This window comes from Castor canadensis, chromosome 10, assembly GCF_047511655.1.
Source record: "Castor canadensis chromosome 10, mCasCan1.hap1v2, whole genome shotgun sequence".
Lineage (NCBI taxonomy): Eukaryota > Metazoa > Chordata > Mammalia > Rodentia > Castoridae > Castor > Castor canadensis.
Window position 1 is genome coordinate 83,537,804 of NC_133395.1, and position 19,264 is coordinate 83,557,067.

General features: G+C 39.6%; 1 protein-coding gene across 1 annotated transcript; it reads left to right on the plus strand.

The window, feature by feature from the left end:
• The first annotated feature begins 13,343 nt into the window (after positions 1-13,343).
• On the plus strand, positions 13,344-13,827 carry LOC141411372 (C2 calcium-dependent domain-containing protein 4A-like). The gene has a single exon (XM_074042859.1). The coding sequence runs from the start codon at positions 13,441-13,443 to the stop codon at positions 13,825-13,827; it is 387 nt and encodes a 128-aa protein (XP_073898960.1). The 5' UTR covers positions 13,344-13,440.
• Positions 13,828-19,264: the final 5,437 nt, after the last annotated feature.

The window sequence follows — 19,264 nt, forward strand, 5'->3', positions numbered from 1 at the left end:
GTTAGCATGGATCCAGATGTGAATAATGTCAAATGTCACATTTATTATGATGAAAGAGAACAAATCTTCATTCATTCACTCAAAAGCAGCACGTACTCAGTCTCCCTGGATTCCAGTCACCAGGATTGGCAGGTCTGTCTAGGATGTGATCACCCATCAGAAGAAGAAGGAAATAAAGATGACATGTTTGAATCCCATCTGACTGAGGCAGGAGTAAGAAAAGACCTTAGAACACTATTTTATGTTTAATTTAGTAAAATTAAATACAAAAGGCAAGATTGGAGACTGTTTCTGAGTTTACCATGACCTTGACGAGATGGTTTTGTTGTTGTTGTTGTAGTACTGGGGTTTGAACTCAGTGCCTCACCCTTGCTGCTAGGCAGGTGTTCTACCACTTGAGCCACATTCACAGATCTTTTTGATGTCGTTATTATTCTAATAGATCCTCATGTTTATGCATGAGTGGGTCAGGACCTCCGTTTTCCTATTTAAGATTCCTGTGTAGCTGGGATGACAGGCATGAAATACCAATGTCTAGCTTTTATTGGTTGAGATGGAGCCTCGCTAACTTTTTTGCTCAGACTGGTCTGGAACTGTGATCTTCCAGATCTCTGCTCTTGAACACCTAGATTTACGGGCATGAGCCACTGTTCCCGGCTTAGCTTCTTTACCTACACATCTATTTCTAAATCTGTGGGAGAATAATTAACGAATTACATACTTGTGCATGTACTCTGACTCAACGTTTCTCAAGAGACGAGATGACTTAGCTCTGTGAGAGCAGAAAGACCTTGGTTAAAATGATGAAGAGCACATCAGAGACCACCCTGAGAAGTTGTTACTCTGGTTCACTAGCCTGTGTGAGTCCATTGGTAAATGAACATAGTAATACAGACCAGATAGAATAATTGTGGTAGTTAAAAAGATTAGTGGTGCCTGGCAGAGTGCATCAAGGGGTAGCGTGCCTGCCTAGCATGTGTGAGGTCCTGAGTTCTAACCCAGTAACACACACACACACACACACACACACACACACACACACACACACTCACACACACTTACACACACACACACACACACACACATTCACACACATTCACAAGATATATAGAATATACTAAGCAGGTAGCAAGTGCTGGCTCACAGTTAGCCGTTGTTAATATACTGGGAGAGGTTTTTTTGTTTTGTTTTGTTTTTTGTTTTTTTGAAGATCAAGAGTTTAGGGCCAGCCAGGGATATTCCAGGAGAAATGTTTCCAAAGAAGGATGAAGAGGATGAGGAGGAGAAAGAGGAGAGAGCTGCAGCGAATAAAGTAAAATCTCACTTGTTAAATTGGGATGGTAGATGCAAATATGTCTGCTATATTGTGTTCTTTTGAACACTGTTGATAGCTATTCCACTTTGTGTGGACACAGTCAAAGGCTAGTACATTACAGAAAGAAAGCAAGCCCTTTCCACACACTGAATTTCCTGGGGCCTAATCTTGAACTTTCAAGCCTCCAAACATTGAGAAATAAAGGTCAGCTGTTTATAAACTACACTATGTAGGTATTTGGTTACAGCAGCACAAAGGGACACGCACATACAGAAATGCCTCCGTCTTTCCCTTCCATCAAAAGGATGCTTTCTCTGCATTTGGGAGTCTTGGTTGGTGGTTTACCACTTTGCATGCATCAGCCCACTGCCTTCTGGGTGCAAGACTTCTGATGAGAAATCTGAGGAGGACCTTTTGGGAAAATCACAGCAAAGCCCTCTCTCTCCCAGGCTCATATATGTGGATAATATGCCCCATGGTGCCTTAGGGCAAAGTATTTTGTAATAGTATCACATGTGCACAAAGGGCTACCATCCTTTAGGGACACCAATCCAATCCCTCTAGGTTTAAAGGGAAAGGAATTGATTACCTTGAGTGTAGATAGGATGAGATGTAGGACATCAAATTTTTAACAAACCTTCAGATTGGAAATGAGAAGCCACTGAATCATGACACTGACTTTAATTTCTAAGTGAGTAAATGACAGTGTCTATTACCAAGCCATGGCAAAAACTGGTGGAGCCCTTTAAAATTAAACTGCCAAAGGTACTTGAGGCCCAACCGCTGTGCTGTGTACCCAGCCCTGATTGGTCGGTTCTTGCTCTGACCTCAGAAGGACCATTGTGATGGATTAACAGCCATGTCTACAAGGAGGTGGCCTGGGCTGGATTTCTGCTCATATTGAGCAGGGAGCTTCTTTGGTGACCTGCTGGAGTGTGTTCATGGTGTTGGTGTTTGGTATTTGCTCATTGTTCTTTGTTGTTGTGGTTTTGTGTTGAAGTTAGCATTGTTCCAATGAGTGGTGACTGTCCTAAGGGGCTGACTGGCCTCTCAGTTAGCACCACTAAGGATGTCCTGACCTCTCAGAAGTATTTCCTGTACAATATTCCCTCAAAACTGTTGATATGTTCTATGGTGTCCCTGGTATCCTGTGATGAAAATAAGCCTCGTGTCTCACTTAACACGGAAGCATGAGCCACCCAGTCCTGGGACAATGGTATTCCAGAGTCAGGCTGGACCTCACAAATCTACCCAGAGGAGGACTGTGGTAGCCATAGCAACATCCAGTAGTAAAGCTGCACATGATTCTGTGACAGGGAACATGAGATTACACAGCACTTTGAGGCTGGGAGATGCTCTCAGAGCTAAGGGAAATTGAACACTGAGAAGCAGACATATATTGGGAAGGAGGAATGGGGAAAAGCTACATGATGGGCTCAGTGTTTGAGAAGCATAAGTTCCAGTGTCCTAGGGCATAGTGGGGTGAATATAGCTATCATTTATGCATTGTAGAACCAAATAGCTAGAAGAGAGCACTCTGAATACTTATTGTAGAAATGATAAAAGTTGAAAATGGCCGATATGCATAATTACCCCGTGTCGATCATTACCCAATGTGTACATGAACCACATCATCACATTTCATTGTACCTAGTAAAAATGTACAGTTATGTGTCAGTCAAAAAATAAGAAAAAAGTAGATTTACAAAAGTAATACATAGGAGCGTGAGTGTAAAAGTAAGAAGAGAGTTTATAAGGAATGAATACAACACCAATGTTCTGACTTACATTTCTCATTCAATGCAATTGAGTGTGGAGTACTAGAAAACCCAGGTCATTTGTATTTTAGGCCTGTCACTTATTTGAAGGGCACTGGGCAAGTCCCTTAGTTCTTTCAGGTATGTAGTGTTTCCATATATCAAAGGAGGGTGCTGGGTTAACCAGTTTCTCTTTAAGCTTCCCTCTGCCACTCATACCGTGCTATGGACTTCTGCCTCTTACTTAACTTAGTTTTCATAGATGTCATGGCTTCTACTTAGCTTTCTCCAGTGTATGTGGGGGTGCTGAACGTGGTGGGTCACTCTGTAATCCCAGCTACTCAGGGGGTAGTCCAATGCTGTCCCAGGTAAAAGCTCAAGACCTTATCTGAAACAAGAAAAAAAAAAAAAAAAGCAAAAAAGGACTGAGGTGTCACTCAAATGTTAGAGCACTTCCCAGCAAGCATGAGGCCCTGAGATCAATCCCAGTACTACCAAATGATGAAGAGAATTTTTTAAAGTGTGATGAATTGTTACTTAAATAAAAATGTCTTCTAATTTTCACTTTTTCTTTTTTGGCAGTACTGGGTTTGAATTCGGGGCTTTGCACTTGATAGGCCCTCTATCACTTTAGCTACTTCACCAGTCCTTGAGTTGTTTTTAATAGAAATATTTTGCTCATCCATTTTCATTATTCTTCTATCCCCCATTGAAATTTAGTTTTGTAACTGGTTTTGTTGTCCTTTTTCTTGTTCTTAAACCAGAATGAAAGTAAGAATGATAATTTTTTTTTTCCTGAGGCACTGGGGTTTGAACCCAAGACCTTACTTGCTAGGCAGGTGCTCTACCATTTGAGTCACTCTGCCAGCCCTCTTATGTGATGGGAGTTTTCAAAATAGCATCTCCAGAACAATTTGCCAGGGGCTGGCTTGGAAATGGGATCTTTCTGATCGCTGTGTCCTGTGTAGCTAGGATTACAGGCGTGAGCCATGTCACAGGCAAGAATGATAATTTCTAAAATGTTCGTCATTAGTTAGCATATGCATTTGATTTCTTTCTCATCTAGGGCTGTACTTTAGGGTGCTATTGGTGTTTCTGGCTGTAAATAATCTTCGCATGTCTGAGAAGTTCATTGTCAACAGCGTTTTGAAAAATATTTGGGAAAATATATCTTAGAAAAAAAAGCCTCCAGTTCTGTAAAGAGAGAATCGGTTTGTCAGTGGGAGGTTCAATTTCACCAGCCTTAAAAGCTCTGCTTTGAATGTCTTCCCAGGCAGACAGATCAGGGACAGCATGGCAACGCTGTATATAAATAACAGGTAACACAGTTCAAGAAAAGAAAAGGTTGACCTTTATTTCCATAATGGGTAGAAAGTGAAAGGAAGAGGCTTGTGAATTAACTAAGAGTGATGTCAGAGGAGGGAGACAGTTTGCGTCTCCAAGACAACCTATTTGGGGTCCTATGCTACCTGCCATCTTGATGCGGCTGTGCCCGCTTCCCGCTTTTCAATGATCCAAGTGCGTTTCTGGGCCGCAGCTTCAGGAACCCGAGGCTTCGGGGCAGGTGGAGTGGGACTGGGGCACTGCAGCGCTTCCAGTAAAGTGGCTCCCAGAAAATGAAAGGAAAAGAAAGGCCTTGCGCCATCTTCCCAGCAAGCACAGCAGCGGGATGTGCTTCCTCCTCTGAAGGCCTGGGGAGGGACAGGCGGGAAGACCGCGTCAGAAGTAAGGAAGCAGCTCTCTGTATTCTCTGTTCACTGTTTCACGCTGTGCACATGGTGAGGGCGTGACCTTTTTGCGTGTTGATTGTCTTTTGTTTTCCGCGACAGTTTTGGACTAAGCTGTTTGTTTTCTTTTAAGCACATTGACCCAGGGAGTCAGGAGACATGGGTTGTGTTCTCAGTACTGTCACAAGGAATTGTAGAACCTTGCACAAACCAGCTCATCACTTTAGACTTCAGTTTCTTCCTGTGTAAAGTGAGGAAAGAGGTAAGGAGCTCACAGTGAGCTTTTGGTTCTGTACAAAGTTAAGTGATAAGTACTGGTAAAGGTACAGCATGAAGTGCTGTGGAAATTTGGAGATTATTTCTGGTGGGAGGTGTTTGACATCACTGCATCTCTTGTGTTCATTTTGGAGGTTCTTATGTGTTTAAAAGGCATTCTTGGACTTAGGGAGGCTTGTTACATGTCAGTTCCATTTGATTCACAAATACATTAACTTGCTTGTTTTCTGTAATTTACAAAACTACTCCTTTCTCTTTTTTTCTTTTGAAGATGATTCTAACCCTTGGTGTCATTTTGTAATTCCATGGGATTTGCTACCGTTTCCACCTTTTGGTTGATTAACAGGGATTATCAGGCAATTTTTTTTTTCTTTTTGGTTTGTTCCTTCTGAGGTTTGAACTTGGCTTCATGCCTGCAAAGCAGGCCCTCTCTCCTTGAGCCACCCCTGTAGTACATTTTGCCCTGGTTATTTTAGGGATGGGAGCTTGTGAACTGCTTGCCTAGACTCACCTTGAACCACCATTTTCCTGCTCTCAGCCTCCCTAGTAGCTAGGATTATGGGTGTGAGCCACCAGCACACAGCTATTAGATACATTTGAATAGGGTTTACCCTTTCAGGGATATTTCTGAAGATATCCTTCAAGATGGACTTTGTGTGTCACTTTTCAGCAGCCTGTGCACATCCACAGTGTTTGAGCATTGTGTGGGGCTTCCATGAAGCAAGGCTGCACCTGTGGCTTTCCTTTTCCTTTACACTGGCCAGTCCTGCTCAGGCGACCACAGAGCTTTCCTCCCTGTTCTGGACACTCGCCGTTTGTCTGTCTTTGCAGTGTGCTGTCCTTGTGACTGCACATTTGTAATTAGTTCTGTGAAGGAGCTGCCCAAGTCCTTGAGCTCTGGTCTTCTTTATGATTGCATTATCTCTTCTTGGCTCTTCAAACTTCTTAAGTTTTAGAATCAGGTGGTTAGTTTCCATATAAAGAATAAGATTTTCATTGGGTTTTTATTGAATGTAGAAATTAATTTGAGGGAGAATTGATGTTTTTATGTCTTTTAATCTGTAAATGTAGCATACACCTCTCTTTATTTGCCTCTTCCATTTCTCTCAGTGATATTTTATACTTGTCTCTAATGTCTTTTTTTCATTGTATTATAACTGTTTTAAAATTTGATTGAAGTAGAATTTATACACAATAAAGGTCACTGATCTTGGGGTAAATTTTGATAAGGAACATTTCCATCCTCCCCCCAAAATTCCCTGCTGACTTTTTCCAGTCATTTTCCTTATCCTGTTTTTCAAATCAACCATTTTATCACTTTGTCAGCATTACAACATTTTCCTGTTCATACTTTGTTTCTAAGATAAGGTTTTGGATATTTATCCACGTTTTTTGTGCTTCATCAGATACTTCCTTTTAGTTCTTGAATTGTGTTTTATTGCATAAATATACCATAATATTCCATCCTTCTACTGTATATATTGTTGCTGTTTCAGGTTTGGGCTGTTAATAAGACTGTTGTTAACAGTCTTGTATAATTTTTTTCATTTTTATTAGCATATATTCATTGTACAGGGGGGAGTCATGTTGCTAATTCCCTATTCTGAATACCCTTGCAGTGTATATTGATTAGATGACCCCAACCATTCCCTCCCAGCCCCCACCCCGTCCCACTTAAAGCATTTGCAAGGCATTTTATTGTTCTATTTCATATATGTCTGGTATAAGTTTTTTGGGTACATATGTTTCCATTTCTGTTGTGTAAATATCTAGGAACAGAATTGCTGAATCATAGGGGAGGTATATGTGTTACTTTTTATAAAGATGGCAAATAACTCTCCAAAACTGCTTGTCATGTTTTATATTCCTACCACTCATTTCCGTTCCCTGCTTCCTTGCTGTGTTTGGTATTTTCAAACTACTTTTAGCCATTCTGTTGGGGACGACATGGACTCTACTACAGCTTTCATTTGGGTTTCCTGATGACTAACAGTGTGTATTTCTTCATGTCTTACTGACATCTCTATATGTTCACTTGTGGAACGTCTAGTACAGTGTGTTTGTTGCCCACTTAAAACTTGAGCTGTTTGTCCTTTTATTTCTTGTGGAAGTTCTTTCCATATTCTTCTTACGTCTTGTCATATGTACATGTAGAGTTGTATGAGGTTGTGATGTGTACACATATTTCTCAGTGTGTGCCTTGCCTATTGATTTCCTTAATTGTGGTTATTTATGAGAAAAAACTTTTTGATGTTTTTCTTATGGCTGGTACTAACATTAGATCTGTTCAATAAATTTTTGCTTACCTCAGAATCACAAAGATAGTGTCCTGTGTTTTCTTTCTAGAAATGTTATGTTGTTCTAGGTTTTATATTTAGTCTCGTATCCATCTTAAATTACTTTTAGTGTTTAGCATCCAGGACAAGTTTTATTTTTTCCCTCTGCCCATTCAGTTCTTTGAACAGTTTTTGTAAGGTTTTTGTGTTTTTCTTCTTGAATTACATTAGCCCCTTACCAATTAACTTGGAAATAATTTGACTCCATATGCATGGGTATACTGTGTGATTCTCTTTAATTGAACTCTTTTCTATGCTTAAACTAACGTTCCCCTCACCCCCATCTAGATTATTATAGTTTCAAAGTAAGACCATCAACTTGGTTTTCTTTCAGTTTTTTTCTTTTTCTAGTGCTAGGAATTGAACCCAGGGCATCGTGCATGTTAGACAAGTGCTCTGTCACTGAGCTACATCTCCAGGCCTTAGTTTTCTTTGTTTTTCTTTTTTTAAAGGGTGCTTTGACTCTTAGATTGTTTGAACTTACATATGCTTTGAACCTAATAAACATAGCTGGTGTCTCAGCTTGGATTTCCTCTAGGTCTAAAACTTGATGTATGGAGCTCCTGTTGTTTTGCTGTTTTTTGTTGTTTCTGTGTGGTTTTGTGTGCAGTGGTCCTGGTTGTTTTTTTTTTTTTTTCCTGTTGGAGAAATGTAGAAATAATCTCTTTCTCCATGATAGATGGCTTTTTTAATTTCAGAGGGAAATTAAACAGAGCTGCTGGCTCTGCAGCTACCAGCAGGTGGGATCAGAATAATCTTATGTTAGGAACTGAGATGATTTGCTGTCTTGCTGCAGGTCTGTGGTCTGTCTGCTTCCACTTCACCTTTATTCCCAGGATTTAGTCCTTTAGGGTCCCAGCCAGAAGAGAGGGAGTTTCTCCAGTGCTCTTGCTCTTTGGTGGGACCTGCTTTCCAGTTTCTACCCTGTGAGTCCCATTTCACAGGCTCTGAGCTACCCTCTCTTAAATTTTCAAATGCCCCAGGTGAAACACATCCCCAAATTCCAGAGTCATCTCCCTGGTGTTTCTCTGTCCTACCTACAATCTTGACTCAGCAGTTTTTAGGTGTGTGTGTGTGTGTGTGTGTGTGTGTGTCTGACTCAGCAGTTTTTAGGGGTGTGTGTGTGTGTGTGTTGTTAACTCCTTAAACAGTTTTTAGATTTTTAGATTCATATGTATGTTGTTGACTCTCTAAGCAGATACTCTTTATAGTGTTTTTTCTCTTTCCTCAGGATTGATCAGAAATACTTAGTTTGCTTTACTGAAGACTATTGAATTGAATCTTTCTGCCACAAAATGTATTGTTGTCTTTTCATTATCACCTTCAAAACTTAAGAGAGAAGAACTTTTGATCTTTTGTAAATGTTCTTTTTGGAAAAGCAATATCATTGAGTTTTCTAACGTTCATTTATTGTGAGTATATGGATACCAGAAACAACATGCCTGGTGGGATCACGGTGTAATTCAACATATTTAATTAAGAAGATACTATTAAAGTAGTTATTTAAACTTTTAACAGTTTTCATTTGTCCTTTTGTATTTAGTATGTTGCCCACTTAATGATCCTGAAGTCAGAAAGCACTTCTGTTACAGTCCGAGAGAACAAAAATATGCCAGAAATACTAAAATTCAGACAATTGGCCTCAGCACCCAAGTTTTTCACTGACCAGGAACACAAGTGCTAAGGTAAGTTTAAAAACTTATTTCAGTTTTTATTTCTAATTATGATTCTAGGCCAAAAATGAAGGCTGTTATGTAGCATTAAAAACTATGTTAGTAAGAGCTCTTCTTTAATTCCTTTTCTTTGTGTATGCCAGGATAGTCTTTTATGCTTTGTTTTATAGTAGAAGAGTATAATTCATCATTTATTCTACCCTCATCCTTCTTGCACAACCTTTATCATATAATTTATTTGTAGTCTCTATACTGTGAAAGCTGTGCATATGTACAGTTGGTTTCTTTTTTCAATTCATTTATACTGCAGTTGATCAGCAACGATATACAGAAACTTAACAGTTAAAGAACTCTGTAGCATATTACATAACTCAAGTGAGAAGGTGCTGTGACATTAAAAAAAATCTCACAGTGCTGTGCAGTCTCAGTTGTGGGCGAGAATAACTGAGCCTGGAGGAAGGTTAAGCTAGCGAATGGAAAGCACACTGGGAGACAGGATGAGGAGACCACATGAACATGGGGACATGTGGTCGTCTGTGTCACATGAGCTTTTATGCCTACAGCAGTGATGAGAACTTCTGTAGTGTTCTGGGCTTGGCTAAACTGGGTTTTTCAAGTGGCTGATGAGAAGTTAATAACAACAGTAACAGCAGCAACAAAAGCAGATTGTGGGTAAATGAATGCCAGGCTGAGGCACTAGGCAGACATCTGCCTCTCAAAGGAGTTCTTAAAGGAAAAACTTGGGATTTAACCCATTGCATTAGAAGGGAACTTACTGCTTCCATTTTCTTAACTGGGTCATAAACTAGAAGCAAAATCAGAACACTGATATGTAATAGGTCTGAAGCAAGATATTGTGCCATCACTTGCAGCTTCAATTGCGAGATACTGCGTTGTCCTTCTTTAAAATTGAGTTTGAAACCAATCCGGAGGACAGCCCTGCCCACCAGACTCTGATCATTTAGTCTCAGCCTGTGGAGGTCATTTATGATGCTCTAAGTGCAAGAACATGACTCTATTAAAATGACTTGAATTTTTTTTTTTTGCTGGTACTGGGGTTTGAACTCAGGGCCACATGCATGCTAGGCAACTGCTCTTACTAGTTGAGCCACTCCACTAGCCAATTTGTATTTCTGACATATGATTTTCTTACGTTTCCTCTTTCACATTTAGCATTCATTAAAAGGTAACTCTTCTAACAATTTTTTCTTATTCCAAAGCAGTACGTTTTTATTTTTCATGTACTATAGACATTTTTCTACCAGAAGGTTTGTTTATCTCTGTTTATGTAAAATTTAAAAATCTAATATATTAAAAAGAAATCCATGTTTACCAAATCAACTACTCCTAATTAGGTCACTGACTTCCCTCTCCAGTTCCTTTTTGCATATTTTCCCTTTGCGTCAATGTTTGAATCTGACTGATAGATCATTAGGAGTGAGGAATTTCATATGTTCATATGTTTATCTCCAGAACTTTTTCCATCTTGTAAAATATGATTTATTTAATTCAAGTTTTGTATGTGGTAAGAGTGAGCAGCTTTCCTCTTCTTTCTTATTTCCTCAAAGTGTAAGTTTCTCCAGTTAATGTTGAGAAGTGGAGTTCTGACTAATCAGAGACCCAAAGTAGAAGTAATGTCTGTTCCCTTCCTTCCACATGTTACTCTGCAGTGTGTCAGCTTCTGTAATTATGTGCACACACCTGCTGCCTCTCCAGGTGCTCCTTTCTCAAGGTTCTCTCACCCAGAGAGGTGCAGTAGGACAAAATATCTTTGCATTCCTCCCTCAGTTCAAAGCCACAGTTGTTTAGAATTGAGGTGAACCATTCAAATTTATAACGGAGAAAGAGTTATGTATAACCTTTTTATATTTTATAGTTCTTCTATAGACAACCATCAATGCAGTGATTGAATTTTTTCAATCAAACAAGGGGTTGCATCTTGAGCAGATAACAGCAGCTCCATTGACAAAGCTGGAAACAATTAGAGAGAGATGAGCTACAGGTGAATTTGATTGTCTACATAAGCACCAACTAGACTGTAAACATCTGTCATTCTGATGTCAGCAGTATATGTAAAGTAGTGTACTTTGTAAACTCAGGTTGTATTGTTCAGTGGACATGGCTTATTCAAAGTTCAGTATGATTGCTAGCCTGAGTAGAAGGAGAATTACACATGTGCAGATGATTCTGCCTGCATTACATTCAGGAACCTGTGCTTCATAATGAGCTTGAGGTAGAAAACCTCCCTCCATCTTAGTTCTTCAGCAGATAGATAGTTGCATTTCTAGACTGATTATTTAGGACAGATAGCTGTGTGATTAATTGATCAAAATGTGCTCATCACCTGTTACTCAAACATAGTAAAGCTGTGTGCTGAAGTAGTATATTCCTAATAAAGTATTTACAAATAAATTCAGCAAAATGTGTATTCATTGAGGATAATGTTCTCACTTTAGATTTCAGTAAAAGGCAATTATGGTGCGTTGATGTATATATGTGTCTGTTAAGAAAAATATTGAGAGTTTTTCCCCCCTCTCTTTTAGCTTAACAGTAAAGATCCAGGCTTACAGAAGACTGGTAATTTATGTTTGGAAGAAATAATAAAGTGTATGATAAGTTTGATGTTGAAATAAGAGTATGAAGTTTCTCTTGACAAGATCAGGTAAACCAGTGCTCAAATGTTTGGATGTTGACATTAAGTTCAGTAGCATTGGTGATGTATCTATATGTGTTTGCACATGTATATCAACCCTGATGACCATTTTACACACATATCCTGCTGGTCAATATAGAAAATCAAACGAGCTTATCAGTGCAAACACTGTCACAGTTACAGATAGAGATAGAAATGTGGTTATTCATATTAGGGTGTCTGGTACCATTTGAATCTAGGCCCACTCATGGTCTGTATCCTTGTAACTATGAAAGCACTTAGACACAAATGGAAGTTGCAGTTGGTTCAAATTCCTCTGTCCTAATCCTTTTGGAATGTTTCTTCTCTCACTGTTTTTTTTTTTATTATTATTAAATATTATTCTGTTAGTTTATGCTTTCTTTCTGCAGTATTACATTTGCTTTCCTAAGTATCTGAGAAGTATATCTACAAACTAGTACAGATTCAGCTGCCTTAGTACAGAAATCCTTAAAGTAGTTCCCTGTCCTTTTCACTGTAGTCACCCACCTTGATCACTAATTCTGGAATTGAGGTAATAAATTCCTTCTTTTTCTCCCATTCATTTTGAAATGCAGGATGATACCACTATAAAATATTCTCCAAATACCCAAAGTTATTTTTATCAGAGTCTTTGGCGTCTGTCAATCTGCATTAAAATATAGATTATTTAACTTGTATGCTGAAAGAAGTAAAAGCTGATAGTCATTGAATGTGCCTATTAAGAATTTTCTAGTAATAGAGTAGTTTTGTGCAGAATATCTGATTTTAAAAAGTTATTTAATGTTTTAAATTATTTTTTAAGAGAGAAAATGGAAAATGATGATTTCAGCATCCATCAACTAGGCATATATTGCAACCCATGGATATTCATGTTGAGTTGGCCAAGACGATTGTAGGAAAGGACAGTGGAATGTGCCCGTGCAGCACGGAGATCCAGCACATACACAAGAACGTCTTGGATGTATCAGTTTCTTTATATTGGAGATCAACAGGGTGAACCTTATCTGAATGAGGTACTGAATGTTAAGGAAGCAAAGGTAGATATTTGTGAGAAACAAAAGTTAGTGATGATTCTCTCTTTAGAAAAATAAAGAAAATGTGTTTTGTGATTTTTTTTTCTTTTGATCAGTCCTGGAGTTTGAACTCAAGGCTTCATGTGTGCTAGGCAGACTCTCTACCACTTGAGCCATGCCCAGCCCAAATGATACTCTCTTTTATTTTGGAATTTGTATAATCGTTAGAGATCTATGATTTTGAGATGATGCAATTCAAGGTTCAATATCATCAATTAAGTAATATAAAAAATTAGAGGCTGTTTTGGTATGAAACCTCATTAAAAGCCTGAGAGACATCCAAGGCAAAAAAATAATAGAAACTGCATGTTGTATTTAATTAAATAATTATGAAATATTTATTTATTTTCTGAACCGGGTTTTGCTCGTGGACCTGTGGGTACCGCCAGAGGGTCTGTGGGAGGGATACACCTTGTCCCACGGGGTCCAGGTGCCCAGGCTTAGTGGTTTCTGTCCCCACAGGAGCCCTTATCCTGCCACTCCAGGCCCAGCCAGCGATCCCGCAGGATTTGTGGTCAGGTCTCCCCCGCTCCTTGTGCAGCAGAGATGACAAGGACAAGCTGATAAGGACAAGCGCGGTGCCTCCCCGGAGCCAACAGCAGGGTCGCCATGCCCGTGGCCCGAGTGTCTGCAGGCCGAGGCCACCATGAATATGGGCTGCTCCAGCGGTGCCCATGTGCCTGGCTGCCCAGTACAGTGGGGGCAGCGGGCTCCTCAGCCTCTGGCTGCTGCCCTGAGAGCCCAGCAGGAGGTGCCCTGGGCCATGGGCTGTTGCCTCAGCCTGGTCCTGTGGCCACCATGTGCCCGTGCAGCGCGGAGATCCAGCACATACACAAGAACGTCTTGGATCAGGACTTCTGCTTCGATGGGCTCAGGGAGGAGCAGGTGCACCGCCTGGCCCTGTGCATCAAGGCGGAGCTCAAGGGCCACAGCCTGGAGCAGGGCCGCCTGCTGGTTCAGTGCAAGCTGCTGCTGGGCTCCTCCTGTTCCTCTTGAGTGTGGGGTCCCTCCTGCTGGGGACCTGACAGCACCTGTCCTTAGCTCACTGGTAGCTACTTTGTACAAAATAAATTATTTTTTTCATGATCTTCATTCATGTTTTAGTTTTTGTAATATACCTCTACGTTTAATACTGAGGGAAAAAGTAATGACACCCTCCCCATTCATGGCACCTGATGTCTCTTTCCAGACCAATTTTACTTCAGAGGTAGAAAGGGTGGGCTTGACACTAAAAGAGAAAGAAAGGAGGTCCCCTTGTCGACTTTGCTTTATGTGAATGCTAGATTTATGGCTTCAGAAACTTCACAATCATCCCCCATGTTAGGATCCATATACTATGGTTTACATAGAGTTGGTATCCAAATTTATGTGCACACGCAACAGAGTGACACCCTCTTCTATTACAAGGACAATTGGGAGGAGAATTCCTCTTCCACTGAGAAGAAGGATTCTTTTCCAAGTGAAGTCTTCAAAAATTGATGAGGGAGAGGAAAACAAAGGAGGTGGAGGATCTTCTGGTGGATGACAGCCTGATGGAACTGATGCTCCTGCCTCTGTAAACAAGCCCCTGTTTTTTGAGGCACTATTCCCATCTAGCTAAGTGTCTAAGGAAGGAATTAGCATGGCAATATGGCTTCCCAGATGACTTGAAATGCAAATTGTCACTTCCTGGAATACTGGGGTCTAAGACGGAGTTCCTTAATCCAGTTTATTTTCATTTATCGATTCAACAAATATACCTGAGTCCACAGGAAAGTGACTCTATGGATGGTTTTCCCTTAGCTTATAGGCTTCTGACATGCTGTGGAAAGTGTAATGGGGTAGGTGACAGATACAATCTGTTTTTGTTTTTGTTTTTTTTCCCTGCCCACAATAAACAGATCTGTGCATCATAACCTTGCCCAATTAAAAATGCCATATATTTGACAGATGTGAGAGTCTACTCAGAGGTCATGTGCTGTGGTGGCTGCAGCTCAGTGGATCTGGGACTCCTGAACCCTCAGTCTCTTCCTGGCCTTTCAGCCAGGCAGCACTTCAGCATGCAGGGAACACATAAGGCCATGAAAGGAAATTTGTTTTTCTGCCCAAAACCAGAGCTGTAAGTTTGCTTTGCTTCCTTTGTTAATCTATTTTTGTACATTAAAATATATATAACCAGTGCTTCCTTCCTAAGTTTTTCTAATAGTTTGAAGGGCTGTGCATTCCAACATCAGCCCTGAAAATTGATGAACACAGGATCACAAGTGTATGATTAGAAGTTGCTGGAGGCCTGCTCTACTTGTCTGAGTTTATCTCAGCTTCCACCTGTAAGCCTTTTACTAGCGGAACCTGTAAAAGATGACGGGACTACCGAGTCTTGCTCCTTTGCCACTTTAATGAAGATCACTACTGCTTTTATAAATTCCTTTTACGCAGAGAGCATTTGGTTAGAAAAACATGCCAAGTATTGCATGTCAAAGTTACATTAGTACAGGGAAGCACAGTTAAAATTAACTCTTTGTTATGTTTCCTTTAAAACGGGAACAGAGAAGCAGGAGAAGCACACGGTCAGCATAACTTACTTACATCTGAAGGACAGGAAGCCATCTTGGAACCTAGAATACTCTTTTTCTGGACATCTGGCTTTCTCACAAGGCCAGATACCAACTCACACAGGCAAGGTCCCACTGCTGGCTCCGACAATTCCCCCTTTTTTATTTTTTAAATGTAGCAATCCCAGCATGACTGTGGCTTTAGAAGTTTTGTAAGATTTTAATTGTCGTTGGAGACAGGAGTATCCTATACAAAAAATGACAAGACCAGCTATAGCAAGAATAACCCATTTGATAAATCTTTTTGATCGTGTCAATAATTTAGACACTACTTTAGTCATTAAACCTTCTAAGGGAGAGTGTTGCCATTCTCTTGTTAAGTTTACGGGCAACCAAACATCTTTTCTTGCCCTTAATATAAACAATGCTTGAGAGGACCAATTAATAGACAAAGAATTGTTAACGCAGGTGTATAATTTACAATCAAAGCAGTCAACGCTTTTTTAAAGTAAAATTAAAACTAAAAGTTCCAAGAGCTATAAGAACATTTCTTCTGAAAAGTAAGAGCATGCATCTTATATGTAGCCTGTTCCATCTGTTCATCTTTAGGAGTCTCCCTCTGAGGGGCAGTCATCACTTTGTTGGACATGTTCATTAGTTTTCCTGGCCTGATGCTCCAAAGAGGAACCCATAATGTTTTAGGGGATCCATGGACATCTGTAGAAACACAAGCATAACCTTTGCCCTTTTTAAGTAAGAGCCCAGGCAACCAAGAGTTAAAAGATTTATACCAAATCAGGACTTGTATGTCTGGCAAAGAGGGAAGTTCAAAATGTTTATCTGCTATAGTCAAACTATCACCCTGAGGTAAATTTAAAAAATTTAAAGTGATAAGTGTTAATGCTAAGGTATCTTAGGGAGTTTCCCTTTTTTATTTTTTAACAATTGTGTTTTTAAAGTTCTATGTGCCCTGTCAATGATAGCTTGTCCTTGTGGATTGTAAGGGAGGCCAGTGACATGAACAATGTTCCATTATGTACAAAATTGTTTAAATCGACGACCTGTAGAAACAGGTCCATTGTCTGCTTTAAGTTTAGAGGGCACTCCCATAACTGCAAAGCATTGTAAAAGAGAGGCAATGACAGCACGAACATTTTCATTGCATTGAGGAACAGCCCAAATGAATTTAGAATAAGTATCAATAACAACATGTAAGTATGGTTGCTGTGGAGAAAAGGTTATGTGAGTCACATCCATTTGCCTTAATTCATTAGTACATACACCTCAAGGATTAGCAACAGACGAGTGAGATCTACAATGTAAAGGAGCACATACAGGACAAGATTTGAAGAGGAATTTCATGATTTACATGTAATCTGTTGACATTAGTATGTAAATGTTCACGTTCTTTTTCAGGGGATTAAAACACTGTATATGCAAGTTTATCTGTAACATCATTTCCTCACACTAGAAGGCCAGGCAGATTAGAATGAGCCCTGATATGAGTAACATATAAGGGATAAGTGCGGGTTTGCATTAGCTGTTGTAATGTGGGTAATAATGTTTTCATAACTACATGAGTAGTAGAAATAAGAGCAGTTTCAATAGCAGGAAACAGTCCTACTACATAAGCTGAATCTGAGCCAATATTTAACAGTTTATCTGTAATTTTTTGCAGATACTGCTAATTCTAAATCAGAACTGCTAATTCTACCTGTTGTGTAGGAGAATAATCAGTTTGAATAGTTTCATGTAAATCAGGTCCATGTATACCTCCTTTACCAGATGATGATCCATCTATATAATAGACTGAAGCATGAGATATAGGATTTAATTTTACTATAGTGTTAACAATAAATGGAGTTCTTTTTTAAAAATCCCACAACTTACCTGCTGGGTAATGATTACCTATATATCCATAATAATTGCTTATACTATTACTTAAATTATCATTAAGGGGTAACAGATTTTCAAACTGTTTGTTAGTAAGAGGTAAAATAGTGAGTTGTGGATCAAATCCCAGGATCTTTAAGCATCTTGTTCTTCCCTGTATAATTAAAGAGGATATTAGATCAATATATGAAGTTAACACTTTAGTTTCTTTTTGTTTTAAATATAACCACTCTAAAGGAGAGTTCTCTTGTGCTAAAATTCCTGTAGGAGAATGTGGAGAAGGAAATATTAACAAGGCAATAGGTTTTAAAGGGTCAAATCTTGTTAGAAAGGCAGCCCGTAACCATGACTCAAAGAATTGTAATTCATTTTCAGCAGCAGGTGTTAAAGTCTGAGGGCTGTCCAGGGTGGTATCACCTTCTAAGATAGAAAAAAAATTAGTAAGTTTATAATTTGATATACCTAAAGAAGGACGAAGCCAATTAATGTCTCCTAGTAACTTTTTTTTTTTAAGAGCTCCACTTTATTTATTTTTTTATTTTTATTTTTTCATTTTTCTTTTATTATTCATATGTGCATACAAGGCTTGGTTCATTTCTCCCCCCTGCCCCCGCCCCCTCCCTTACCACCCACTCCGCCCCCTCCCTCTCCCCCCCACCCCCTCAATACCCAGCAGAAACTATTTTGCCCTTATCTCTAATTTTGTTGTAGAGAGAGTATAAGTAATAATAGGAAGGAACAAGGGGTTTTGCTGGTTGAGAGAAGGATAGCTATACAGGGCATTGACTCATATTGATTTCCTGTGCGTGGGTGTTACCTTCTAGGTTAATTCTTTTTGATCTAACCTTTTCTCTAGTACCTGTTCCCCTTTTCCTATTGGCCTCAGTTGCTTTAAGGTATCTGCTTTAGTTTCTCTGCGTTAAGGGCAACAAATGCTAGCTAGTTTTTTAGGTGTCTCACTTATCCTCACCCCTCCCTTGTGTGCTCTCGCTTTTATCATGTGCTCATAGTCCAATCCCCTTGTTGTGTTTGCCCTTGATCTAATGTCCACATATGAGGGAGAACATACGATTTTTGGTTTTTTGAGCCAGGCTAACCTCACTCAGAATGATGTTCTCCAATTCCATCCATTTACCAGCGAATGATAACATTTCGTTCTTCTTCATGGCTGCATAAAATTCCATTGTGTATAGATACCACATTTTCTTAATCCATTCGTCAGTGCTGGGGCATCTTGGCTGTTTCCATAACTTGGCTATTGTGAATAGTGCCGCAATAAACATGGATGTGCAGGTGCCTCTGGAGTAACAGTCTTTTGGGTATATCCCCAAGAGTATTGCTGGTATTGCTGGATCAAATGGTAGATCGATGTCTAGCTTTTTAAGTAGCCTCCAAATTTTTTTCCAGAGTGGTTGTACTAGTCTACATTCCCACCAACAGTGTAAGAGGCTTCCTTTTTCCCCGCATCCTCGCCACACCTGTTGTTGGTGGTGTTGCTGATGATGGCTATTCTAACAGGGGTGAGGTGGAATCTTAGTGTGGTTTTAATTTGCATTTCCTTTATTGCTAGAGATGGTGAGCATTTTTTCCTGTGTTTTCTGGCCATTTGAATTTCTTCTTTTGAGAAAGTTCTGTTTAGTTCACATGCCCATTTCTTTATTGGTTCATTAGTTTTGGGAGAATTTAGTTTTTTAAGTTCCCTGTATATTCTGGTTATCAGTCCTTTGTCTGATGTATAGCTGGCAAATATTTTTCCCACTCTGTGGGTGTTCTCTTCAGTTTAGAGACCATTTCTTTTGATGAACAGAAGCTTTTTAGTTTTATGAGGTCCCATTTATCTATGCTATCTCTTAGTTGCTGTGCTGCTGGGGTTTCATTGAGAAAGTTCTTACCTATACCTACTAACTCCAGAGTATTTCCTACTCTTTCTTGTATCAACTTAAGAGTTTGGGGTCTGATATTAAGAGCCTTGATCCATTTTGAGTCAATATTGGTATAGGGTGATATAC

What these genes read in the sequence shown, in the direction of transcription:
- LOC141411372 (XM_074042859.1), top strand. Translation starts at nt 13,441, where the DNA reads ATGCCCGTGGCCCGAGTGTCTGCAGGCCGAGGCCACCATGAATATGGG.